Source organism: Myotis yumanensis, unplaced genomic scaffold (assembly GCF_028538775.1).
Source record: "Myotis yumanensis isolate MYYU_CA2020_CCGP unplaced genomic scaffold, mMyoYum1.0.hap1 SCAF_6, whole genome shotgun sequence".
Classification (NCBI taxonomy): Eukaryota; Metazoa; Chordata; class Mammalia; order Chiroptera; family Vespertilionidae; genus Myotis; species Myotis yumanensis.
Window position 1 is genome coordinate 91,636,394 of NW_027223757.1, and position 23,682 is coordinate 91,660,075.

The following is a 23,682-nucleotide window of genomic DNA, read 5'->3' on the forward strand; positions in this document are numbered from 1 at the left end:
ATGGGGCGAGGACGGGCACGCACCTCCCCAATAAAGCTGCGTCTCGGCGGCGGAGCCGTGGTGCTGCGCGCAGAGGAGGGAGGTGGGAGGGTCCGCGGGCGGCGCAGGCCTCCCTCCCGCTCCACTCCGCCCAGGCCCTGGGCGCCCCCGTGTCCCTCCCCGGCCCGGCGCCGGTCCTACCGAAACTCGGCGAGCCCGCCGTGGCCAGACGCCCCCCGCGGGCCCCGGGAGTCGGGCGAGAGGGCGGGCGCGGAGGTCCGGGAAGAGGGGGAAAGGGAGAAATTGGAGAAACAAGCCTCTCGGGGAGAACCAGACAAACCGGGTTTGGGCAGGGCGGGCGCAGCCGCCAGGGCGGGACGGGGCGGGCCCCGAGTGGGGGGCGGGCTCTCGGCTCGCGCGGGGTGGGGGGTAGGGATCCCGGAGGCTGGGCGCCTCGGGACCCCGACACGGGACCCCGACCCCGACGGGAGTTCGCTCTCCAGCGGGAGCGCCGCCCTCGGTCCCGCCCAGGCCGGCGCCCACTCTCCGGTGGCGCTGGGAGCGCTCCCCGCGGGCCGGGCGCAGGCAGCGGCTGGAGTCGCGCAGCGAAGCCCGGGCGGACCGACGGCGGGAGCCCCAGTGCGGCGGCCACGCCCCTCCCGCCGGCACCGCCCCCCGCGCGCCCCGCCCCGCGCGCCCCGCCCCCTCCCGCAGCCCCCACCCCCCGCCGGGCTCTTCAACACAAACTTTCCGTCCCGCTCGCTCCCTCCTCCGCGCCCGGCGCCTCCCGCTCGCGTCCGGCTCATTCCGCACATTCCGGCCGGCCCCCTCCCCGCGACCCTCCCCGCGACCCCCTCCCCGCGACCCCCTCCCGGCCCCGCGGCCCGCGGCCCGGCAGCGCCCGGCGGAGCGCCCCCGCCAGCTCGGACCAGGTAAGCCGCGGGCACCGCGGAGGTCCCGCGGGGAGAGGTGGCGGGTGGGTTGGTCGGTTGTGATTTGGTAATGGGGGGGGTCCAGGGGGGCTGGGTCCCTGAACTATTGTCCAGCCCGAGTCGGAGCCCCGGATTTGGGTGCCGGGAAGTTTAGAGGGAAGGGGGGGGAGCTCTCCGGGAAGCCCCGCCCACCAGCACCCCGCCGCGACCGGGACTAGCTGGTCGGGGAGGTCGGGGAGCCGGGAGGTTGCCCCGCTGCCATCAGCTGTCCCAGTGTCCGCCTCTGGGGTGTCAGGACAGGGGCCCGGGGCCGGCACGGTTCGGGGGGCTGCCACGGAGGCGCTCGTACCCAGGGCGCCCATCCCCGGGCCGCGCCGCCCTTTGGACTCAGGCTCGCGCTCCCGGAGCCCGCCCGGCCCAGCCGCACAGGCCGCCGGCCTCGGCGCCCGGCTCCCGCGCGCTGCCCACGGCTGCGCTGGGGCGTGGGGGGTGTCGGGGCCAGGCTGTGCCCCCGGGGCGCAGGGGCCTGCGTGCCCTCCGGCTCCGCGCCTGTGTCCGGGGAGGTTCGGGTCCTGCCCTGAGCGCTGCGCGCCCCGCTCCGAAGGCGGCTGGATTTGGGGCCTTCTCTTCGCCACGCTTCCTCAGAGCCCTGGTCTAGGCTTTAGGGTTGAAGGCGGCTCGTCCTGACCATCACCATGCCCTTTACTCCTGCCGGGGGAGGGAGGGCGGGATGCCGGTCCGCACCCGCTTCCAGCCCGGCCAGGCCCTGTCATGGAGACCCCGCTCTGTCTCCTTTCTAGGAGAGCGGCCCAGACCCAGGGCTGAGAGATTCGTTCCGGACAAGTGCGAATGGGGCCTGGGGGAGGCTTCTGTGTGTCTTCCCTCTCCAGGTAGAGGCAGAAGCAGGTCAGGCCTGGGCTTGTAGCCCCGAGATCAGGGGATAGGGCTGGGGGCTGGGCAGCCCACGGCGCTCCGTGTCCTGCCTTCTGTGGCCTGGTTCTAGGGAGGCGCGATCCACCCCGGAGGGAGGCCTCCTTGACCAGAATTCGGGGGGCAGCCTGGGGCAAGAAGGGAAATCCAAGCCCCCAAAAGGTGGAGATTTGGGGGAGAGTTACCTCCTCCTCCCTTCCAGGTATTTGTAGTTCCTTTTCCAAGGGGTGTCAACCCAGGACATGTTTCCGTGGAACGCTGGACCCCCCTCGCACTCAATGGGCAGGGCGTGGGCAGATGTATCTCCTACAAAATAGGGTTGTGTTGAGGGTGACTTCGTGGGCCCCGGATGCCCCCCTCCGAGAGAGGCTGGAGCCAATGGGAGTCTGACCTCGGGCCTTCCCCTAGCCCCCTAGACAAGGGACGGTAATTAATGTTAATTAGGCATTTCGGCTGGGGAACACTGAGTAGGATGGTTAGTGATTGGCAGGACAGAGCTGTGTGTGTGTGTGTATGTGTGTGTCCTGTTCCTGCCCTCACCCTCAGAACCTGGTACATTCTACCAGATGAGGAAATATTAAAACTAGAATGAAACATCTCACAGAGGAAGCCTAGAAATTAGATATCTGGTCCCAGCTGGACTTGAGCCAGCGGTGTCATCTTGGTGGGCCTCCTCAAGCCTCCGTTTCCCTGCTGGGAACAATGACTTCCCAGGTCCCTTTTCTCTGAGCCCCTCCCGGAGGCTCTGTCAGTCAGCCTTCCCCCCCTCCCATTATGGAACCGGAACCTGTGTGGTCTGGAGAGGTCAGTGGGCGACCCCGTGGTCTTAGCAAGAAGGCGAGGACAAGCCAGGGGTGACTGAGGAGAAGCTGAACCAGGTAAGCGTGGCCACAGTGTTGCAGGCAGCAGGCCTCGAGGGACAGGGAAGCCAGGTGGAGTGGGGGAACTTGCCCGCTGAAGTGGCCGTGGGGTCTGGCAAGCGGGATGGGATGAGTGGCGTCAGAGGCCACTTGGGTGGCGGGCCGTGCGCCTGGCTCCCGACCCCCAACTCCTTAGGCCTCAGTGTTGAGCTGCAAGGGTATCAGCCCTGCCCATCTCCTCGCTCAGGAGGAGGAGGGGACAGAGGCTTCAGCTCTGAGGAGGGTGGGGAAGGGTGCTGGTAGCACCAGGCCAGGGAGCTAGGGGCCATGATGGTTCTAAATCCTGCAGCTTTCTGTGGAGGTGGCGTGGAGGTCACCCCCTCTTCTTCCCACATGGAGGCTGCAGAAGCTGGAGGTCCCAGGGGTGGCCTTGAGGACCCAGGTCTCCGCGGACCTCCTCGGGGCAGCCCTGGGGCCATGGCGGGAGCTTCCCTGGTCAGAGCTGGAGCAGAGGTCAGCACGTGACCTCTGCTCTGCCCCCATGGCCTTGCCCTGACCTTCCCTTCCTCCTGGTGTGGTGCCAGCCTCGGGCTGCCTGCAGGAGAAGGGCTGCCCCTCGGGGAGGACACAGGATGGAGAGGGTCCCGCAGGAGGCCGTGGGCGGGCAGAATTCTCTCTCCCTGGGATCCCCGCAGCCCCAGCCTGGAGGTTTCCTAGAGAGCTGATTGCTTCCTGTGCTCCCTGCCAGGCCTGAGAGGACAGGAAGCGATAGCGGGAAAAGAGTACAACTGTGGGTGCCGCTGGAGGCTGCGCGAGAAGCCCAGGGGATACTGTGGGGGAGTCTGAGGGGTGGGTGCGGGCATGAGCGAACCAGGTACAACCAGTTTGTGTGTGCGGCTGCGTGCGAGGCTGGACAGATGCACGCGAGCCTGTATGTGACATGTCTGTGTGACTGCACTGCATGTACGTGGGCGAAACTGTGATGATGGTGAGTGTGGCTGAGGGCCCTCACCGGGTGTGTTTAGGAGAGACGCTGGCTCCAGACCATCGGGGGAGCCTGAGTCTGGCCCTGGGTGGGAGTCTGATGCTCTGCGTGTGTGAGGGACACAGCGATGGGGTGATGCTATGCGTGTCAGAGTAGAATGAGTAACTCTGTGTGACCCAGGGCGCTGTGGCGTGACTGCTCATGATGCTCCGTGTGTGTGCACAGCATGTGAGATGGTCTCAGTGTATAGGACTCTCATGGTCTGTGTGTGTGACACTTTGTTTTGTTTTTGTGTAGGGTTTTTGGTGGAGATCTGGGGAAGGATCCCAGGTGTATATGACACTTTGTATGAGAAAAACTGACGGTATGGGGTGTGTGTGTGTGTGTGGGTATGTGTGTGAGTGAGTGTGTGTGAGTGTGTGAGTGAGTGAGTGTGAGTGTACATGAGTATGAGTGTGTGTGTGTGTGTGAGTGTGAGTGTGAGTGTGTGTGTGAGACGCCAGGACATGGACGCGCTCAGCGCGGTGGAGGCTGCGTGTGAAGGAAGGTGTGCGGGAACAGCACCAAGGAAGCTGCTTGGCGCTGCGTGTGAGGGACCGGGTGTGACGGACGCCTCTGTGGGTGGTCACTATCTGGGATTGTTTGGGACTGTGAGACAGTGTGGGCGGCATCCTTCAGGGCTGTGCCAGGCGTGGCATGGGACCGTGTGACAAATTTGGGGGCCTGGTCTCAGTGCATGTGGCGGCTGTGTGGGGGACCATCAAAAAGATGACTGTTAAAAACAAGAAAAAATGCATTTAATGCCACTGAACTGCGCACTTAAAAATGGTTAAGGCTGGCCGCTGTGGCTCAGTGGTGAGGGTCGACCTATGAACCAGGAGGTCATGGTTCGATTCCAGTCAGGCCATATGCTGTGGTTACGGGCTTGATCACCAGTGTGGGGTGTGCTGGAGGCAGCCAATCAATGATTCTCTTTCATCATTGATGTTTCTATCTCTCCCTCTTCCTTCCTCTCTGAAATCAATAAAAGTATATTTTTTAAAAAATGGTTAAAATCGGCCCTGGCCGGGGGTGCAGTGGTTAGAGCATTGGCCCTCAGGCTGAAGGGTCCCGGGTTCCATTCCAGTACCTCGGTTACAGGCTCAATCCCCGCCCGCCCCGGTCAGGGCGAGTGCGGGAGACAACCAATCAATGTGTCTCTCACATCGATGTTTCTCTCTCCGTTTCTCCCTCCCTCTCCCTTCCACTCTCTCTAAAAAGCAGTGGAAAAGTATCCTCCAGTGAGGATTAACAAAACAAAACAAATCAATAAAACACATTCTCGGGTGAAGATTTTAAAAAATTGTTAAAATCATAGATTTTATATTGTATATTTCTTATCACAATAAAATAAAAAGCAGAGGAGAGCGATGCCGGTGGCAGCGAATGTGAGGGCCGTGTGTGTACGTGGGAGCGGGGCCGAGGAGCCTGGTGTCTCTGGATGACATCACAGTGGGGGACTGACTGCTGGCAACTAGCGGGTGACTCAGGCGGGGGTGCAGGCAGCCCAAGGGGGGGGGCACGGCATGTGAATTGAGAACTGTGGGACCCAGTTTCCCAAGTTTCCCACTAGCTGTATCTCTGTTCCCCCTAAACTCGGACACAGGCCTTGGCTGGAGATGGGCAAGATGAGGAGACAGGACAGGATCTCGGGGTGGGCCTGAAGGGAGGAGTGGAGACTGGCCCGCTCTCTCTGCAGGAGGGTGAGGTCTCTACCCTCGCACCCTCCTACACTGCGGGTGGGGGGCAGGGTGCTGACTGTGGGGCCAGCTTTGGAGAAAGGAGCCTGGGGTTCCTCTGCTCCCTGAGACACCCGTGCCCTGCGTAGTGGGGGTGGGGGGGTACGGAGTCTTGATTCCCAAATTGGAAGCACATTAATAAGGGGGAGAGGGGAGGAGGCCCCCACCCCCTCCTAGTTGACTCTGCAAATTGCTTCCTCCTGTAAAAGCCGACCCTGCTCCAGGGGGAGGGAGCTCCCTCCCAGCCTTGAGGGTGTGGCCACTTGGCAGGGTCCCTGGGGGTCCTTGGACGGGAGCTGGGGGAGGCACCGTCACCCCCATCCCTCCCCACTCTCGGGTCCCAGCTAGAGCTGGGCCACTTTGAGGGTGGGAGGCTCCGGCAGCTGGAGAACAGCTGGCCTCGCTGTGGGCTGGGCGGGGAGGAGGGGGAGCATGGGGAGGCTCCCTTAGCTCTCATCCACCGCCTCCCCTTCCTCACCCCCTGGCCGGCCAGCCCAGCCCAGGCTTGGGGTGGGATTCAGGATGGAACGCTGATTTCAGTCATCTTCCCACACTTTGAGGGGCTGGGTCCTGCGAGAGTGGACGCTGCCGGCCGCCAGACCGGTGTGTCCGCCCAGTGGGCTGGTGCAGGGGAGGCATAAATGTGGGGGACACCTGCCTGGACTTGCCCTGTCTGCCTGCCCGTCCACCAGGGCAGCGGGGAGCCCAAGCCGAGGTCTGGAGGCCGAGGGGCCATAGGGTGGGGGCCTGGCGTCTCTGCAGCAGCCCCAGCTCGGCCTCCGTCCCTGGAGCTGTCCAGCCAGTTATTCCAGCAGGCCTGGCCCCAGGACAGGGAGGGGGCCGCAAGGTGCCCCTTATCTCCCCGGGCCGAGCCGGCTCACCCAGCCGCCCAGTTCCCATCCCTGCGCCACCCAGCGCACCTCTGACCTCTGCTGCCGAAGGCCCGCTGGTCAGACTGAGGGTAAAGGTAGATGGGACCACAGGGGTCCAGCCATGGCAATGCCGGCCTCTGCTGGGGGAGGTCGGGTCGGAGGTTGTCTGTGAGGAGGCGGGAGGAGCAGATGGGACAGGATGGGGATGTCCTGGACATGGCATTGTGGCTGACCGCAGCCCCCAGAGTGGCCTTCCCTTCTTTCCAGGTCTGCCCTGGCCTCTGGGTCTTTCTGCCATGTGTTTTTCTTTCTTTTCTGCTCGCCTCCCCTCCCCTCCCCTCCCCTTTCCCCTCCTCACCCCTCCCCTCCTCTCCTCTCCTATCCTCTCTTCTTCCTCTCCTCTCCCCTCCCTCTCCTCTGTACTACTCTCCTTTGTCCTCCGCCCCTCCCCTCCCCTCCCCTTTCCCCTCCTCACCCCTTCCTTCCCCTCCTCTCTTTCTTCTCTGTTCTCCTCACCTCTCCCCTTCACTCCCCTTCCCTCCCCTCCTCACCCCTCCCCTCCTCTCCTCTCCCCTCCCTCTCCTCTGTACTTCTCTCCTTTGTCCTCCGCCCCTCCCCTCCCCTCTCCCCTCCTCACCCCTCCCCTCCTCTCCTCTCCTATCTTCTCTTCTTCCTCTCCTCTCCCCTCCCTCTCCTCTGTACTACTCTCCTTTGTCCTCCGCCCCTCCCCTCCCCTCCCCTGCCCTCCCCTCCCATCCCCTCCACCCTCCACTCCCTGCCTTCCCCTCCCCTCTCCCCTCCTCACCCTTCCCCTCCCCTCCTCTTTCTTCTCTGTTCTCCTCACCTCTCCCCTTCACTCTCTTCTCTCCTCCCCTCTATCCTCCTCCTCTCTCCTCCCCTCCTCTGTCCTACTCTCCTTTGTCCTCCTCTCCTCCCCTCCTCTTCCCTCCTCTGTCGCCCTCCTCTCCCCTCCCCTCCCCTCCCCTCCCCTCCCCTCCCCTCCTCTTCTCTCCTCTCCTCTCCTCTCCTCTCCTCTCCTCTCCTCTCCTCTCCTCTCCTCTCCTCTGTCCTCTGTCTCCTACCCCCTTCCTAGCTTGCCCACTCCTGTATCTGAGTTCATGGATCTTTCCCCTTCCGGACCCTCTAATCCCCCCTCTATACCCCGCTCCAAACGCCCCCAGACTCTCCCCCTTCCCCTCCAGTCCGTCTCAAGCTCCACCCGCCTTGTCCCTCACTCAGGTCTTTCTTCCTCTCTCCCCTCTTGGTGGCAAAGCCCACCAAGGCAGCGGTTCTAGCCACCTGGGCAAGTAAAGGGGTGGGGGGGGGCTGGGGCTGGGGTGGGGAACCGCCACCCCCCAACCCTGCCTGTACAGGGAGATGAGACCAAGTCTGGGCTGGGGCTGCCACCCAGGAGGCCTGCCCTCTCACCCTCACACACTGAGCCCCACATTTGCCTCCGTCCAGCCCCTGCAGCTGCTGAGAGCCTCCCTCACCCCCGCTGGGTCCCGTGTCTGGGGTCTAAGCAGAGGAGGCGGCACACACTGGCCTCGGGCCTCACCCCGCAGCGGTAACTGGGGGCCAGAGCAGCCTCCAGACCCAGGCTGGCCCTCCTGGGTGTGCCCTGGAGACCCCAGTTCAGTCCTGCCCATGGGCACGCCTCAGCCAGGCACACATTCTCGGTGGGTGCCCCCGGCACCCGCACGGCACACCTGCACACACACACGCCGCTGTGCATGGCTGTGGCTGGGGTCACCTGTGCGCGTGTCGGTGCCTCTGCCACACCAGTGCTCCTGGAAAAGGGGACTGGCGTGTGCCGGGGAGCCTGCGGGAGGGACCCACGGGGTCCCTCCTCTCCTTGACTGTCCTTGCGGCCACTCCCTCCCCCTCACCAGCTGCCAGCGGTCCCAGCCAGGGCCGCCCCACCCCCGTCTGTCCCAGCTCCCGAGCTGCTGTGTTCGCCATATTTGGCCACAGTGCTCCTGCGGGGGGCGGGGCGGGGCTGACATCACCCAGGAGGGGGGCCACCGCCTGGGTGGGGGGAGGCGGACAGAGACTTGGGGGAGGCAGGCAAGTTGCTTTGAAAAGTCGGCTGCCAGGGGCCCCCATGCCCTGGGCCGCCACTGCTCTGAGCGAGGCCGCAGGGAGGCTTGGGGGGAGATGGGTTGAGACTGGGTGAGGGTCCCGGCTCACTGCAGCCCCCTCCTGCCTCCCGCTGACGGCTGTGCCAGTGTCAACCTGGGGAGAGCCCTGGGCTCCGGCTGCTTTAGTGCAGGAGTCTCTGCGTCCCCAGGTCCCTGCTCCCCCACATTTTTACTCCCAGAACTTGGCCTGGGGGCTGAGGTGAGGCTGCGATGGGGATACGGTCCTGGGGTGGAGACCTGAGGCACAGTGTGTGGCTGCCTCTGCTGGCTGCCCCGGAGCCCTCCCGAGAGGGCCACAGCAGTGCCGGGGTCCCTGAAGTTGCCCCAGCCACTTGAGCTGAGGGGCGCCCCTGGTCTGGACCCCACTGGGACGCTCAGAGTGGTTGCCATGACAACGTGGCTTCCTCTCTAGCACAGGTGCTGGAGTTCTCAGCCCCATCCCTTGGGTAAGAGACTGGAGCTAGATTGCCTGGGTTCAGAACCTGCTCTAGCACTTCCTAGCTGGGTGTCCTTGGGCAGGTTGCTTAACCTCTCTGTTCATTGGTTTCCTCATATGTAAAGTGGGAGCAATCATAGTATCTGTCCCAGAGGTTACTGTGAGAATTACATGAGTCTGTGTGCGTAACACACCAGAACAGGGCCTGCCTTTTGGCAGGTGCTGCCGTCAGTAGCAGCACTGAGTCTAAACTCTGTATCCATGTGACATGCAGGCTCCCCGGGCCCTCCCATCCCTGCCACTAGCCACCTCCTTCAAGCTTCCCAAGCCAACAGGGGTCCCCATGGGGAGACCTCCACCCATTCAGCAGGACCTGGAATTCATGTCTGAGGGGGGAAATTCCCTTCCTGGTTTCTGAGGGGGTCCCCCGCATTCCTGCCCTGCCCCTGCTTGCCCTGCAGCCCAGAGCGAAGCCCCAGGACCTAGCCATCCCAGCACCCTGGGCATGCAGATCCCGAGGCTGATGGGGTGGAGGGCTTGGGGCTGCCTGGGGGGCAGGGGGGCGGGGACTGGGTGGGTGTGGTCTAAATTAACACCCAGCCTGGCGTTTGCAGGGAACTCGGAGTTTACAGAGCCTGGCCCGTCCACGATGTGAGCCAGGACAGGGGCGGGCATGTGGGTGGTTTATGGGCTGCTGTAGGCCCAGAGGTGCGGGAACAGGAAGTGGGATGGAGGAGAGGGTGGGGTTGGGCAAGGCTGCTGGCCAGGCACCTTCTGGGCTGCTCCCTTGCCAGCCAGCGGCTCCCCTGCAATTCCTGGGGCACTTCTGCCCCAAGTTTAGGCTCCTTGGCAGGGTTCTCGAGACTTACCTTTTGGGCAAGGCAAGCCTCACCCTTCCTCACCCACAGCAGGTCCTCAGCAGGGTTGTAGGGATGCTGGGGGAGAAGGAGGGGTGGGGATCCCCGAGACAGGAAGGAGGAGCTGGCAGAGGAGCCCGGGGGCCCCTCAGAGCTGCAGACACCTGGGGCTGCCCCTCCGACCCTTCTCTCCTTGCCCATCCTGCTGCCTTTGACAACCGTGTGACCTGGCGAGCCTCGGTTTTCCTCACCTGGAAGATGGGCATCACGCCTTGCCCCCTGCCTTGGATTTGGGGATTGAACGAACGGGCTGTGTAGCTAGAAGGCGTTGTTGTTACTGACCACGGGTGTTATGAGTCAGGCACTGTGGTTGGCACTTGTCACGATCCAATTTCAACCCTCGCAACCTCAGGGAGACCCTGTCCTCATTTTACAGAACCAGGGGTCGGACAGGCCAACTCATCCCTCCCGGGTCACACAGCACTGAGCTAACCTCCGGCGACCTCCGCCTCGCCCCGAGCGCCTCCCCCTGGCGGGGAGGTGGCTGTGGCCTGGGAGGACCCTGGCCCTCACCCTCTCGTCTGCCCCCCAGGCTCAGGCTGCCCAGTGGGCTCAGGCCCAGAGCCCAGCGAAACCAGCACAATAGCGTCCAACAGCTGGACCGCCAGCAGCAGCCCCGGGGAAGCCCGGGAGGATGGGCCCGAGGGCCTGGACAAGGGGCTGGACAACGATGCCGAGGGCGTGTGGAGCCCGGACATCGAGCAGAGCTTCCAGGAGGCGCTGGCCATCTACCCGCCCTGCGGCCGCCGCAAGATCATCCTGTCGGACGAGGGCAAGATGTACGGTGCGTGTGGGGAGGCGCGGGACCGGGACACTGAGGGCTGGGGGAGCAGCTGGCCCTCCCGCCCCGCCCCCTGCTCTCTGCCCCCTCACCCAACCGGTTTGGCCCAGTCCTAAGGCTGCCAGCCGCTGGGCGGGCGAGTCTGTGCGTGCAAGCCTGTGTGTCTGGATCCTCCTCATAAACACGCCAGGCTTGCCCCTCCGCCAGCGCGTGGCTCACTCCTCGGCACCCCATCCGCTTCTCCTCTCCTGCCCACTGCCCCTGAGGTTTCGGGGTGACTCAGTGGCCCAGGAAACTGGGTCAGTCCAGTGTGCTCCAGGCGAGGCCTGGGAGAGGGTTCCTCCCTGGCAGGATGTGGGGGAGCCCGAGGGGTGAGGGGTGAGGCCTAGGGCGGGAGTGAGGGGGAGGCCTGCAGGCTGGTGGGAAGCCACCCGTGAAGGGGCTGTGTTGGGAAGAGGGCTGGAGAGACGGCTCATGCCTCAGGCCCTCCCCAGCCTCCCCCTCTGGGGCCCTCTCTGCCACCTTGCCCACCTGCTGCCTCCAGAAGGGAGTGTCCCCCTCTTGCCCAGAGCTGAGGGCTCTCCCCGAGCTGCATTTTTGGGATAACTCAACCCTTCTTGGCCTGGCTCCTTGCCAGCTCCCTCCAACCCTCCCCGGCAGCCTGGCTAAGTGCGGAGGCCCAGCCTCTCCCTCCCAGCACCCAGCACCAGGGGCGTAGGAAGGAGGCAGCTGAGGGCTCCCCGAGTCCCCTGCCCCACCCACTGCCACACCCACCCCAGCACAGTGCTCCCAGGCCACTGGGCAGGCAGATGTTCCACGGGGCGGGAGCTCCGGCCCCACTGCCACCTCCCCATGGCGGGGCAGCCCCACGGGTATTTTTAGATGGGGTGGAGGGAGTGGGGTGGAGAGGGGCAGGCAGGAAGGGAGGAGCAGTGGGGCTGGTTCTGTCATCAAAAAGGAATTTGAAGAATGTGGCCATTCTGGGGAGACTGGAGGTGAGGGGCAGGGGGCCTGGATTTGGGGGGTAGGAAGTGTACACCCCGAGGACACTGACAGGCAATTAGTCACGTGTCCCGAGCACCCCTCTCCTGGGCCAAGTCTCCTTGCGCAGTCCCCCACCCTGAGACTGACAGGCCAGGTGGGTCTCAGGGCGCAGCCACTGGTAACCTGCAACATGGGTGACAGGCTCAGTGACACATCTTGACACAGACTGTCAGTGTAGGAGGCGCTGGGAGGCCATCCGGGCCTCCTGCCTGTTGTAGCCGAGAAGGGAAGGGACTCGTCCAGGGCCTTCCCAGGGAAGGGCAGCCAGGCAGGCACCAGCCCATGGCTGGCAGACACATGGCCACTGAGAAGACAGCGACCGGCCAGGCCTCCCTCACACACACACACACACACACACACACACACACACACACACGGTACCTCGGCCACGCCTCCCTCACCAAGGGTACCCCAGCCAGGCCTCCCTCTCTCACACACACACACACACACACACACACACACAGGGTACCCCGGCCACGCCTCCCTCACAGGGGGTAACCCGGCCAGGCCTCCCTCTCACACACACACACACACACACACACACACACACACACACGGGGTACCCCGGCCAGGCCTCCCTCTCAGGGGGTACCCTGGACAGGCCTCCCTCACATGGGGTACCCCAGCCAGGCCTCCCTCACAGGGGGTACCCCGGCCAGGCCTCCCTCACAGGGGGTAACCCGGCCAGGCCTCCCTCTCACACACACACACACACACACACACACACACACGCGCGGGGTACCCCGGCCAGGCCTCCCTCACACGGGATACCCCGGCCATGCCTCCCTCACAGGGGGTACCCCGGCCAGACCTCCCTCATACGGGATCTGCACTCAGAGGCCTGCAGCTGGTGGCAGGCCCTGGAGGAAGAAGGCTGCTGGGGCTGGGAGTGAGGGGCCCAGCTGTCCTGCCCTGGGGCCACACCTGCCCCTGTCTGTCCTGCAGGGACACCTGTCCAGCCGCCTGACATGGGTCTGCTTCCCTCCCTCCCTCTCTCCGCTGCCCCTGTCCCCCTCCCCCAGGGAGCAGCCCCAGGCCCTGAAGGGTGGGGGAGCACCTGGGGCCTTCCAGCCCCCTTGGCTGCCCTGCTGTGCCCTGAGGTGGGGGCTGGAGCGGGGAAGAGCCTGGTGTGAGTCCAGCCTCCAGCCACCAGCCACTGTTTTCTCTCTCGCCCATCTAGGTCGGAACGAGCTGATCGCGCGCTATATTAAACTGAGGACGGGCAAGACCCGGACGAGAAAGCAGGTAGAGACTGTTGATGTGGAGGCCGCCCTGCCTGCACGCTCTCAGCCCCTCGGTCCCCATGCCCTGCCCCGGACCGTCCCGCCCTCTCCTTGCCACTTCACACCCCCTCGAGCTGCAGCGTCACTCACCACTGGCTTCTCTGACCACCCACCACCCACCTAAGACTTGTGGTTCAGTGACCGATGATACGGCCACGGGGCAGCTGTGGCAGCTCCATGGTCACTGCCCTGAGAGGCCCACTGGCCAGTCGGGACAGACGGCTGGACGGACGTGCGCAGGGGTGTGCGCTGTGGGGCAAGCAGCTAGCCCAGGCTGGGCAGGGGAGGGGAGGAGCGGAGCTGGGAAGGCTTCCTAAAGGGAAAGGACTTGCTGGCGGGAGAGGGAGGAGAGGGAGCGATTCTCCAGGCTGAGGAAGTCGGATACGGACGTAACTGTGAGTCCGTACAGAGCTACTTGCTATTACTTTCCTTGGTCCTCACAGCAGCCTGAGCGGTAGGTACAGCAGTTCCCTCTGTTTTACAGAAAAGGAAACTGAGTCACGGGGAAGTTAAGTAACTGCCTTGCTGGTAGGTGGTGGGTCCAGGGCTCAGCCACTAAGCAGGAAAGAGCCTTCAGTCAGCAGAGTGGGGGGAGGGGGGGAGGGGGGGAGGGGGAGGGGGAAGGAAGAGCGAGGGTCAGTGGTGAGAGATTCAGCTGCCCACGGACAGGTTTCCGCTGGCGGCAGCTGGGGGCCATGGAAGGGACTAGAGCAGGAGTGGCTGGGGCAGGAGGCAGGAATGTTGGCCCTGGAGCAGCCGGCCATGGGTTAGGGCCGGGCAGGGACCTAGATCAACAGCAGTGGTGGCCGGGGTAGTGGCAAGGGTGAGGGTAGGGATGGTGGATGGGAAAACACGATGAGCTGAGAGGTGACTGGGCGACGGGCAGTCCAGGGAGGGCAGCGTGTGCACAGGAGACTTGAAGGGAATTGTTCCGGGGGGGTTCCCCGGGCAGTTGCCCGGGAGACAGGCAGACTGGAGGCAGGTTCCTGGAGGAGTGGAGGCCCCCTCTGACCCTCAACCTCCCCCGCCCCTCTCGCTGGGGTCGGCCTGGGCTGGGCCCTGCACCCACCTTCCCGGCTGCATAAGACAGGCTGAGCTGTCCCACCCACTGCCTCCAAGGGAGATTCGGAGTCCACTACCCAGCAAGCGCAGGAGCATTTATGAGCCACTGCCCTCGGGCAGCTCAGGTGGCACAGCATTTATTTCTTTAGCAAGTGATTGAGCTCCTACTACATTCCAGGCACGAGGGAGGCAGCAGGGAACCAGACATTCACGGGCCCTGGGCCCTGTTCCCTGGAGCCTGGGAGCAGGAGGAACACTGCCTGTCAGACCCCTGGGTTCAAGCTCCTGCTGCCTCCCTGCCGGGAGGTGCGTGTCCTGCCTCACCCAACAGACGTGTTCATAGGACGTTTGTCAGGGGGGAAGGGGCTGAGGCACCCGAGGCCCAGACGGGGAGAGAGCCTCTTCCTTCTGGGCCCGCGTTATACCTGCTCCTGGCCAGTATCCCGTGAAGGCTGGCTGGCCAGTGAAGTTTTATTTTCATTATAAAATAAAATGATAAAACACTAATTATAAACGAAACCAGCTGTCGGCAAGTTCAGAGCTTTAAAAGCCGCTGGCCTTCGTCATTTTGCACGGGCGGCACTCCTCTAACTTCATTTTTCCTTCTAACTCCCAGATCTAATATCTCCTTGACAGGGACCCATCCCATGTGGTGAGGACAAGGCGTGTGTTTTTGTGTCTCAAAGAGCAAGCCGCTGACAGGGTGGTTTCAGTTTTTTTTTGTTTGTTTGTTTGTTTGTTTGTTTTTTAAATATATTTTTATTGATTTCAGAGAGGAAGGAAGAGGGAGAGAGATAGAAACATCAATGATGAGAGAGAATCACTGATCGGCTGCCTCCTGCATGCTCCCCACTGGGGATCTCGGGCCTGAAACACGGGCATGTGCCCTTGACCGGAATCGAACCTGGGACCCTTCAGTCCGCAGGCTGATGCTCTATCCACTGAGCCAAACCAGCTAGGGCCAGTTTTTTTTAAATGCAGTTTTGGTTTTTTTACAGATATTTATAGCAATGAGTAGCAAGTACAGTGCCTTCATATGGCAAAAAGCCCAACTAAATGTAACATTAGGGCTAAGTCCTATGTGACTTCCAACTGTCGCAGAGCTGACCATTGGGAGCTGAGAGAGCCCAGGTAGCATCGCCTGTGGTGAAGCCAGGGGCCTCTGGAGTCAGGCTACCTGGGTTCGATCCCAGCCCAGCCCCCAGCTGTGTGACCTCGGATAAGCTGCTACCCTCTCTGTGCTTTGGTTTCATTATCTGCAAATCGGAAATAATATGAGTGCCGCCTTCTTAGTGGTGCTGTGGAGTCCGACGGGTTGGTGGGTAACGTGCTGGGAACACGGGAGGCGTCGCAGTCAGCGTCCCTCGCAGTCGTGCCACCCCACGGTCGGTCGTCTTGCTGACCTGTGTCGGATCCTTGCATGGTCTGGGCCGGGGTCCTAAGCAAGTAGTATGGGGGCTGCCCAGCATCAGATACGTGGTAACTTTCAGTCTGTGATTAAAAAGGAAAAGAAACTGTTTCTTTGTGGGAATAAAGACTACTTGCAAGGAAAGCCAACAGCAGTGGCTGGGAATGAAGGTGTGAGGTGCCTAGAGGAGCCACGTGTTCCCTTGTGTTTCAGGGAGAAAGTGGCATTTAGGTTCCCTGAGGTTCAGGGTCAGATCCTCCAAGTGTCAAGGGTGTGTGGTACCAGCCCATGGCACACCCACCCTGACCGTGACCAGCTCAGGTTTGCCGGAGAGGAAGGCTTCAGGGAGGAGGTGCTGGAAAAGAAACACAATTAAGAGTTCCTACTGTGTGCCTTTATGTTTACTGCCATTTATTGGTCCAAGGAGAAGGGAGGCATGTTGGGGGAAGAAGCTGCGTGAGCAAAGCGGAGTAGGACAGGCCTGGCCGGTGGGCCAGCGAGCAGGTGGGGTGACTGGAAGATGGAGGTGGTGGTATGGGGGGTGGAGGGAGGATTATAGAGAAGATGGCCGGACGTATACTCTCAGGCCCAGCAGGACACGTGCCATTGCTAGCTCTGGTCAGCCTCTTGGGGGAAAATAAAGGTCTGCGTGCTCTTCCTCTGGATTGGTTGCAGCCCTGCACCGGCCACACAGCGTGGCCAGCAGGGCTTGGGCCGGACTTTAGCGCTCACCGCGGGTGCCTTGCGCAGTGGACAGCTGGTGGTCCTAGAAGCCCGTAGGCTCTCGATCACAACAGGGCCAAGAGGAAAGCCGAAGTGCCAGGCAGGGCTGTGGAGTGTCTGCCCCGGGGGCCCCAGAGTCCCCCCACTTACACCTGTTCCCAGAGACGAGGGCCGGCTGCTGCCTGTGGCCCCCGAGCTCGCCTCCTCACTGTGTGTTTCCCTCTCTGGCTGGGCGCGGGCGGCCCCTAGGTGTCCAGCCACATACAGGTTCTAGCTCGGAAGAAGGTGCGGGAGTACCAGGTTGGCATCAAGGTACGTTGGGCCTGACTGGGGCCTCCAGCCCCTCCTGGGCCCCTCACCACGGCGCCTCCACCGCTGCCTGCACCGCTCGGGCCTCGGCCTCGGCCAGCTCTCCGGCCCCCTGTGCCTCTTTTCCGGCTGAAGCTCTGTTCTTGCCTCTTCTTCCACTCTCTGCTCTCTCTCTCTCTCTCTCTCTCTCTCTCTCTCTACAGGTCTCTAGCCACTTGCAGGTTCTAGCCAGGCGGAAATCTCGGGAGATTCAGTCCAAGCTGAAGGTATGGGGCCCCTTGCTGCTTGGCCTGGCCCTGGCCCTGCCCAGGCCTGTGGCTGCTCTCTGACCCCAGCTCGGGGCAGGGAGGGGGCCGAGGAGCAAGAAGCCCAAAGGCCGCTGCAGGCTACACGGGCCCTGGAGACCGAGCAGGACAGCAGTCCTGCAGTGAAGGAGAGGAAGACCGTCTGGGCCCCTAAGGCCCCCTCTCTTCTCCATATTTCCTTTTCCTCCTTCCTCCTTTGCTGCTTGCTGATTGCACGGGGACTTCAGGAGGGCAGGAGGAGGTGCTGGAGGGCATGGGCTGGCAGAGCTATTGTGTGGGCATGGCCGTTCCTTCCATTGGACACTCCGTCCTGGCTGCTCTGTGCCTGAGGATCTCAGAACCTGCGTTCATGGCCTGGACCCTGGTCAGGGCCCCTGCTGGCTGCATCTTCTTCTCTCTGCCCATAGCTGCCCAGCAGCCTGGGACGTGTGCAGACCCCAGGGACACCAGCTTGGTCCACCATCTAGGTCTCCAGCCTGTCCTCCGTCATCCGACCCTGTCCAGGGCACCCCCAGCTTAGAAACACTGCCTCTGGGTGGTGGGGCGGGGGGGGGGGGGGGGGGCGGGGGGGGCTGGGAGGTCCACAGCCGCCTCAGCTTCCCTGGGCTTCCCAGAAGCTGGGAGCCAGGTGGGCGTGGAGTGGAGGGAGGTGAGAAGACACGTGCCCCCCCCCCACCCCCATATAGCCCTCATTTGTGCCTCTTCTAATCATGCTCCCTCTCCTTCACAGGCCATGAACCTGGTAAGTAGCACTGCCCCTCCCCTAGGGGACCTCGGGGGGAGAGCACCTAATAGAATTTCCAAATTCTGGATTGTAAATCAGTGTAACTGACAGGTTCTCAAACCTTAGCACAGATGGAATTGCCGGCAGGGCTTGTGGAGACATTTCGGGCCTCACCCCCAGGCTTTCTGATTCAGAGGCCTGAGCGGGGCCTGAAACGTGGCCTTTCTAGCAAGCGTTCAGGCGATGCTGGTGCTATTGGACCAGGACCGTGCTTTGAGAACCACTGAGGAAATAGAATAGAAAGTATGACAGTGCATGACACAAATCAGGGGACATATTTTGGTACCTGCTAGGTTATAGAGTGAAATAAAATTGTTTCTTACTGTGCACTGTGGTTAGAGGGGGGATGGGCACTTAGGAGACAGGCCCAGAGAGGGCTGAGGGCCTCCTTAGGCCACACAGCAGAGCTGGGGCTGTAATCCAGACATGGACTTCCAGAGCCCCGAGAGCCCGGGGGGGGGGGGGGGGTGGCGGGGGGCAAGCCCTTGTCCTGTCTGCCCTCATGCGGCGCCTCCCTCCCCTAGGACCAAGTCTCCAAGGACAAAGCCCTCCAGAGCATGGCGTCCATGTCCTCTGCCCAGATCGTCTCCGCCAGCGTGCTACAGAACAAGTTCAGCCCGCCCTCCCCCCTGCCCCAGGCCGTCTTCTCCACTTCCTCACGGGTAGGTGGTGGAGGTGGGGCTGGGGGTGAGGACCATGGATGCTGAGGGACCCCTGACTTTGTCCCATCTCTGCAGTTCTGGAGCAGCCCCCCTCTCCTGGGACAGCAGCCCGGACCCTCTCAGGAGTGAGTATCCTGGTGCATCCTCCCCACACCCCTGCTTTCCCTCAGCAGCCGCACTAGGCTTCCCCTCTCTGGATTCCAGCAACAAATGAGCCGTTTTAATTAAAAAACCGAGGGGTGGAGCGCGCCAGTAAGAGAGCTAATGCATTTGTCTATTCATTCACGCGTTTATTCATTCATCAACCCACTCATGCACTTGTCACCCGTCCTTCAGTTATTTTTCATTCAGTTAATCTCTGAATTCATCTCTCAGTCAAGCATCCAAGTATACTCGGTTCCTTCAGTTCTGAGATGACTGTCTCCCAGAAACACACCCTCCGTTTAAGCACAGCTCGTCCGGGAGGGGTTGGGACGCTGTGTTAAATGTGCACGTCAGCTGTGAGACGCAGCAGGATTTCACAAAAGTTAGTGTGGAGCAGACAAAAGCTGGCCAGCAGACGCCTGGGCCTCTGCAGAAAGGCTAAGGCTGGTGGCTCTCCGTTGGGATCCCAGACGAGACCCCAAGTGACTAGGCTGGATGGAGGGTGGGGCAGGGGATGGCCTTCTAACCAGGCGGTGCTCCTGTCTGCAGCATCAAGCCCTTTGCACAGCCAGCCTACCCCATCCAGCCGCCCCTGCCGCCGGCGCTCAGCAGTAAGTTCCCCGGGGGCTGCCGCCACCGCCTGCCCTTCCCTTGGCACCTGCACCTCTGCTCCGGGCGCTCGGGCCCAACTGTGTGTGAGCACGTGTGTGAGTGTGTGTGTGTGTGTGTGTGTGTGTGCCCATGTGTGAGCACGTGTGTGTGTGCCCATGTGTGTGTGTGTGTGTGCACATGGCCGCGTCCGCTGGGAGAGGGGAGTGGGGGGCACCTATAGGGATGGGGACAGACCAGGAATAGCCCCCTTACGTTCCACAGTGTCATCCCACCCCCCTATCCGCTGCAAGTGACACCACCAACAGCATCGCATTCATAGACTGTGTGTATATAAAATCCTTGTAAGGAAATACACCAAAGTCTTAACAGAGTTTCATTCTCTCTAAGTGTTGGGATTCTGGATAATTTTTTAAATGTTTTTATTAATTTTAGAGAGAGAGGGGAAGGGAGAGGGAGAGAAACATCCATCGGCTGCCTCCTGCGCGCCCCCTACTGGGGGTCCAGTGGAGACTTGGGCATGAACCCGGGGCCTCTCAGTGCGTGGGCGACTCGGGCCACACTGGCCAGGGCTGGATAATTATTATTTTCCCCTTTGACATGTCTGTTTTCTGCCTGAACGCCCGCTAACAGTGACTAAGGGAAAACCCGCCGGGCACGCACTAGGGCCCCACACAGGCAGGAAGGCTGCACACTGCACAAGGGCACCCCGCGGGGCGTGGGAGCCCAGCCTGGCCGCCTCCCCACAGGGCGCCGCGCACCCCGCCCACGAGGGTCATCGCCCCACCCCACCCCCAGGTTACGAGCCCCTGGCCCCGCTGCCCCCGGCTGCCGCCTCGGCGCCCGCGTGGCAGGACCGCACCATCGCCTCCTCCCGCCTGCGGCTCCTCGAGTACTCCGCCTTCATGGAGGTGCAGCGCGACCCCGACACGGTAATGTGCTCAATGTGTTCGGTGGGGCGAGGGGACCCCGCGGCGGCCAGGGCCACAGCTAGGTCACGGGGTGGGGCAGCCTCAGGCCCTCCCCTGCCCTCGCCCTCTCCCCTCCCCCCTGAGCCCCCTGCGCCCCCTGCGCCCCCTGCTCTCCTGACCCGCTGCTGGCCCTCCCCACAGTACAGCAAACACTTGTTTGTGCACATCGGCCAGACAAACCCCGCCTTCTCGGATCCGCCCCTGGAGGCCGTGGACGTGCGTCAGATCTACGACAAGTTCCCCGAGAAGAAGGGCGGACTGAAGGAGCTGTACGAGAAAGGCCCCCCGAATGCCTTCTTCCTGGTCAAGTTCTGGGTGAGCCGCCCCCAGCCCCCCAGCCCCTCCCCCAGACCTGCAGTCCCGGGCCCACCCTACTGGCCGCCTCTCTCCCCGTGGCCGTGGGCAGTGCCTGGGCCGTGGGCGGTGCCGCGGGCTTGTGGGCAGGACGCCCACGGGGATGGCGGAAGCCTCGCTCAGGCCTCCAGCAGCTCACGCGGCCCGCGCTCCTGCAGGCCGACCTCAACAGCACCATCCAGGAGGGCCCGGGCGCCTTCTACGGGGTCAGCTCCCAGTACAGCTCAGCCGACAGCATGACCATCAGCGTCTCCACCAAGGTGTGCTCCTTCGGCAAGCAGGTGGTGGAGAAGGTGGAGGTGAGTGGGGCCCCGGGGTGGGGGAGGATGGGGGAGGGGGTGGGGCGCGGCCAGGAGCAGGCCCCAGCGAGGCCTTCCTCTCCGCAGACCGAGTACGCACAGCTGGAGAACGGGCGCTTCGTGTACCGCATCCACCGCTCGCCCATGTGTGAGTACATGATCAACTTCATCCACAAGCTGAAGCACCTGCCCGAGAAGTACATGATGAACAGCGTCCTGGAGAACTTCACCATCCTGCAGGTGAGCGGTGCAGGTGTGGGCTCGCGGGTCTCCGGGAGGCCGGGCGCAGTGCTCAGAGAAAGAGACTGAGCCCCTAGGGGAGCAGGGGCTGCTCAGCCCACACCCCCAGGCCCTGCGCTGCCTGACCTCCTGAATCCTCCTGCCCGGCCCCAGGTGGTCACCAGCCGCGACTCCCAGGAGACCCTGCTCGTCATTGCTTTTGTCTTCGAAGTCTCCACCAGCGAGCACGGGGCCCAGCACCACGTCTACAAGCTCGTCAAAGACTAGGGTGCCCTCTGCCCCACCACCAGGATCCAGGATGAGCCTCTTCTCACACACCTGCCTGGCACCCAGGGGTCCAGGATTGAGGACTCATCTGCCTGCCAGGCCTCGGGCCCAGGGCCAGGAGGCCTCCCCACCTGCTCCAGCACACACCCCCTGCCACTGTTCTGCGCTTTAACTGTGGGAGAAGGGAGGGGGCTCAGCGGTGGGGCAGCCTGGCTGGGTCGCCAAGCCACCATCATTTCGGTCTGCCCAGCCTCAATGAATGGGAGGACACCTTTGGCTCAGGTGTGTGTGGCCACTGGCCCCTCAGGGCTGTGACTGGTGGGTGATGGAGACTGGAGGGGAGGCGGAGTGCAGAGGCCAGGAAGGAGTGTGGAGCTGGGGTTGCTCTGAGAAGAGAGAGGCCCACACTGTCTTTGCACCTGCCATGTGCCAGGCCCCAGTGCATCCTGCCATCCTCTGACCTGCAAAGCAATCATGGGTCTCGGTGTCACAGATGAGGAGTCTAGGGGGAGGGATCGGGGCAGAGTTGGAGTTCTCACCAGGGCTGCCTGTCCCGAGCCTAGTTTACACACCTCCCTGCCTCGGACCGGCCCCAGGCTGGGGAGGGGCTCTACACTGAGGAGTGGGGTTGGAGCCCCTGACACGGGGAGCAGCTGCCTCTGACCAGCATGGAAGGGGAGCAGCAGGTACTCAGCACCTGTTGGGCGCCCTCTGTCAGCCCAGCATCCAGCCAGGGCCCCGGGAGGGAGCCTCCTGCGCCACTTCCCCTAAGCTGCCCTGGCCCAGATCCTTTGCCAGGCTCCCCAGCAGCCGCCTGACGGGGAAGGCCCCCAGAGGCAGGCCCAGGCTCAGAAGCAGGCTGGAGGGTCAGGTAGGAAGATGCCAGCCCCTGGGCAGATCTGTGGCCCGGGCACGAGAGGCCGCACAGGCTTCAGTATTTTCTCTTGCCCAAGTGAACCCTCAGCGGTGCCACTACCTTGCTCTTCCCGGTGCCAGTCTCCCTGCCTGGAGCAGCTCCCCAGACCTCGTTCTGGGACTGAAGGTGAACCCTGCCCACTGCCTCTTCCCACCATCCGGCCCCTCAGCGCCCGGCCTCCGGGCATCGATGAGTTTCATATGAAGTACTGTGCCCTTCCCTGCCCTGCCCTGCCCCCCACCCCTGAGCTTCCTGAAGGTCCTCACAGTTTGCATATCGCTCAGGCAACCTCCAAACCCAACCTAGGTTTTATAATGTATATTATATTATATTTTTGTGTATTTTTTAAATCCAGCTGTGATGGGTTATATCATAAACGTGGCACAGGGCTGGGGCAGGCGCCCTCAAGGCCTACTCAGAAAGAGAAATTAAAGTTATTTGTTTGTGGGTTAGTCGTGTGACCAGTTGTGTGCCAGGCCTCTGGGTTGGAACAGCTTCAGAGGGGCTCTCCCTGGTTATGTCCTGGTGTGTCACCTCCCCCCATCTTTTCTGGGGGCCCCCAAGCCCTACCCTCAGTCTAAAGAGGTGTGATTCTGGGGTCCCATGAACGCTTTCCAGCTTCAACCTTTTTCCATATCCACACCCCTCCTGCCGTGGGTTGTACACTGAACTGAGCCCAGCCTGCCCTGAGGTTTCCTGTTGCGCTCTCTCTCTCTCTCTCTCTTTCACACACACACACACACACACACACACACACAGAAAAGCCATTTATTTTGTCTTATGATCCTAGACAAAATAAGTTCAAGCTAAAGACTGCCTGTGGCACATTTCTGCTTTCGGGAACCAGTTTTTATTATTTCTAGAGGCCCAATGCATGAAATTCCTGCAAGGGTAGACCCTCACAGCCCCAGCTTCATCCGGAAGGTCGGAAGGTTCTCTGGACGGTCATTCTGCTGTCCAGTCTAATTAGCATATTAGCTCTTTATTATATAGGATTATTATTATTATTTTTTAATATTTTAATAATTTTTATTTCTTAAAGTATTACAAAGAGTATTACATATGTCTCCTTTTTTCCCCCCCCTTGACATTCCCCCGGCCCCTACCCCCCGCCCCCCCCCGCCCCGTGTCTTGTGTCCATTGGTTAATCTTATATGCATGCATATAAGTCCTTCAGTTGGTCTCTTAATCCCCCCCCCCCCCCAAACCCTCCCCAGGCTTCCCACTGTAGTTTAACATTCTGTTCAATGTTGCTCTGCCTCTGTATCTACCCCTGTTCATCAGTCTATACTGGTCCCCTTTATTTGTCCCAACCTCACTGGAGTAGTCTCAACCTCACCAGGGCCGTCTGAGCCTCACCAGGGCCGTCCCTACCTCGCGGGGGCCGTTTCAACCTCACCGGGGCCGTCCCTACCTCACCGGGGCCGTTTCAACCTGACCGGGGTTGTCCCTACCACACCGGGGCCGTTTCAACCTCACCGGGGCCGTCCCTACCTCACCGGGGCCGTTTCAACCTGACCGGGGTTGTCCCTACCACACCGGGGCCGTTTCAACCTGACCGGGGTTGTCCCTACCACACCGGGGCCGTTTCGACCTGACTGGGGTCGTCCCTACCTCACGGGGGCCGTTTCAACCTGACCGGGGTCGTCCCTACCTCACGGGGGCCGTTTCAACCTGACCGGGGTTGTCCC

The 23,682-nt window shown here is 62.2% G+C and overlaps 1 protein-coding gene across 1 annotated transcript; it reads left to right on the forward strand.

Annotated features, from left to right (window-relative positions):
• TEAD3 (TEA domain transcription factor 3) lies at nt 1-22,443 on the forward strand. The gene is made up of 14 exons (XM_070419136.1): nt 1-82; nt 483-911; nt 10,363-10,614; nt 12,836-12,900; nt 16,381-16,443; nt 17,476-17,487; nt 18,054-18,191; nt 18,267-18,316; nt 18,885-18,946; nt 19,743-19,876; nt 20,057-20,230; nt 20,428-20,568; nt 20,656-20,808; nt 20,962-22,443. The coding sequence occupies exons 1-14, from the start codon at nt 1-3 to the stop codon at nt 21,073-21,075; spliced, it is 1,869 nt and encodes a 622-aa protein (XP_070275237.1). The 3' UTR covers nt 21,076-22,443.
• Nucleotides 22,444-23,682: the final 1,239 nt, after the last annotated feature.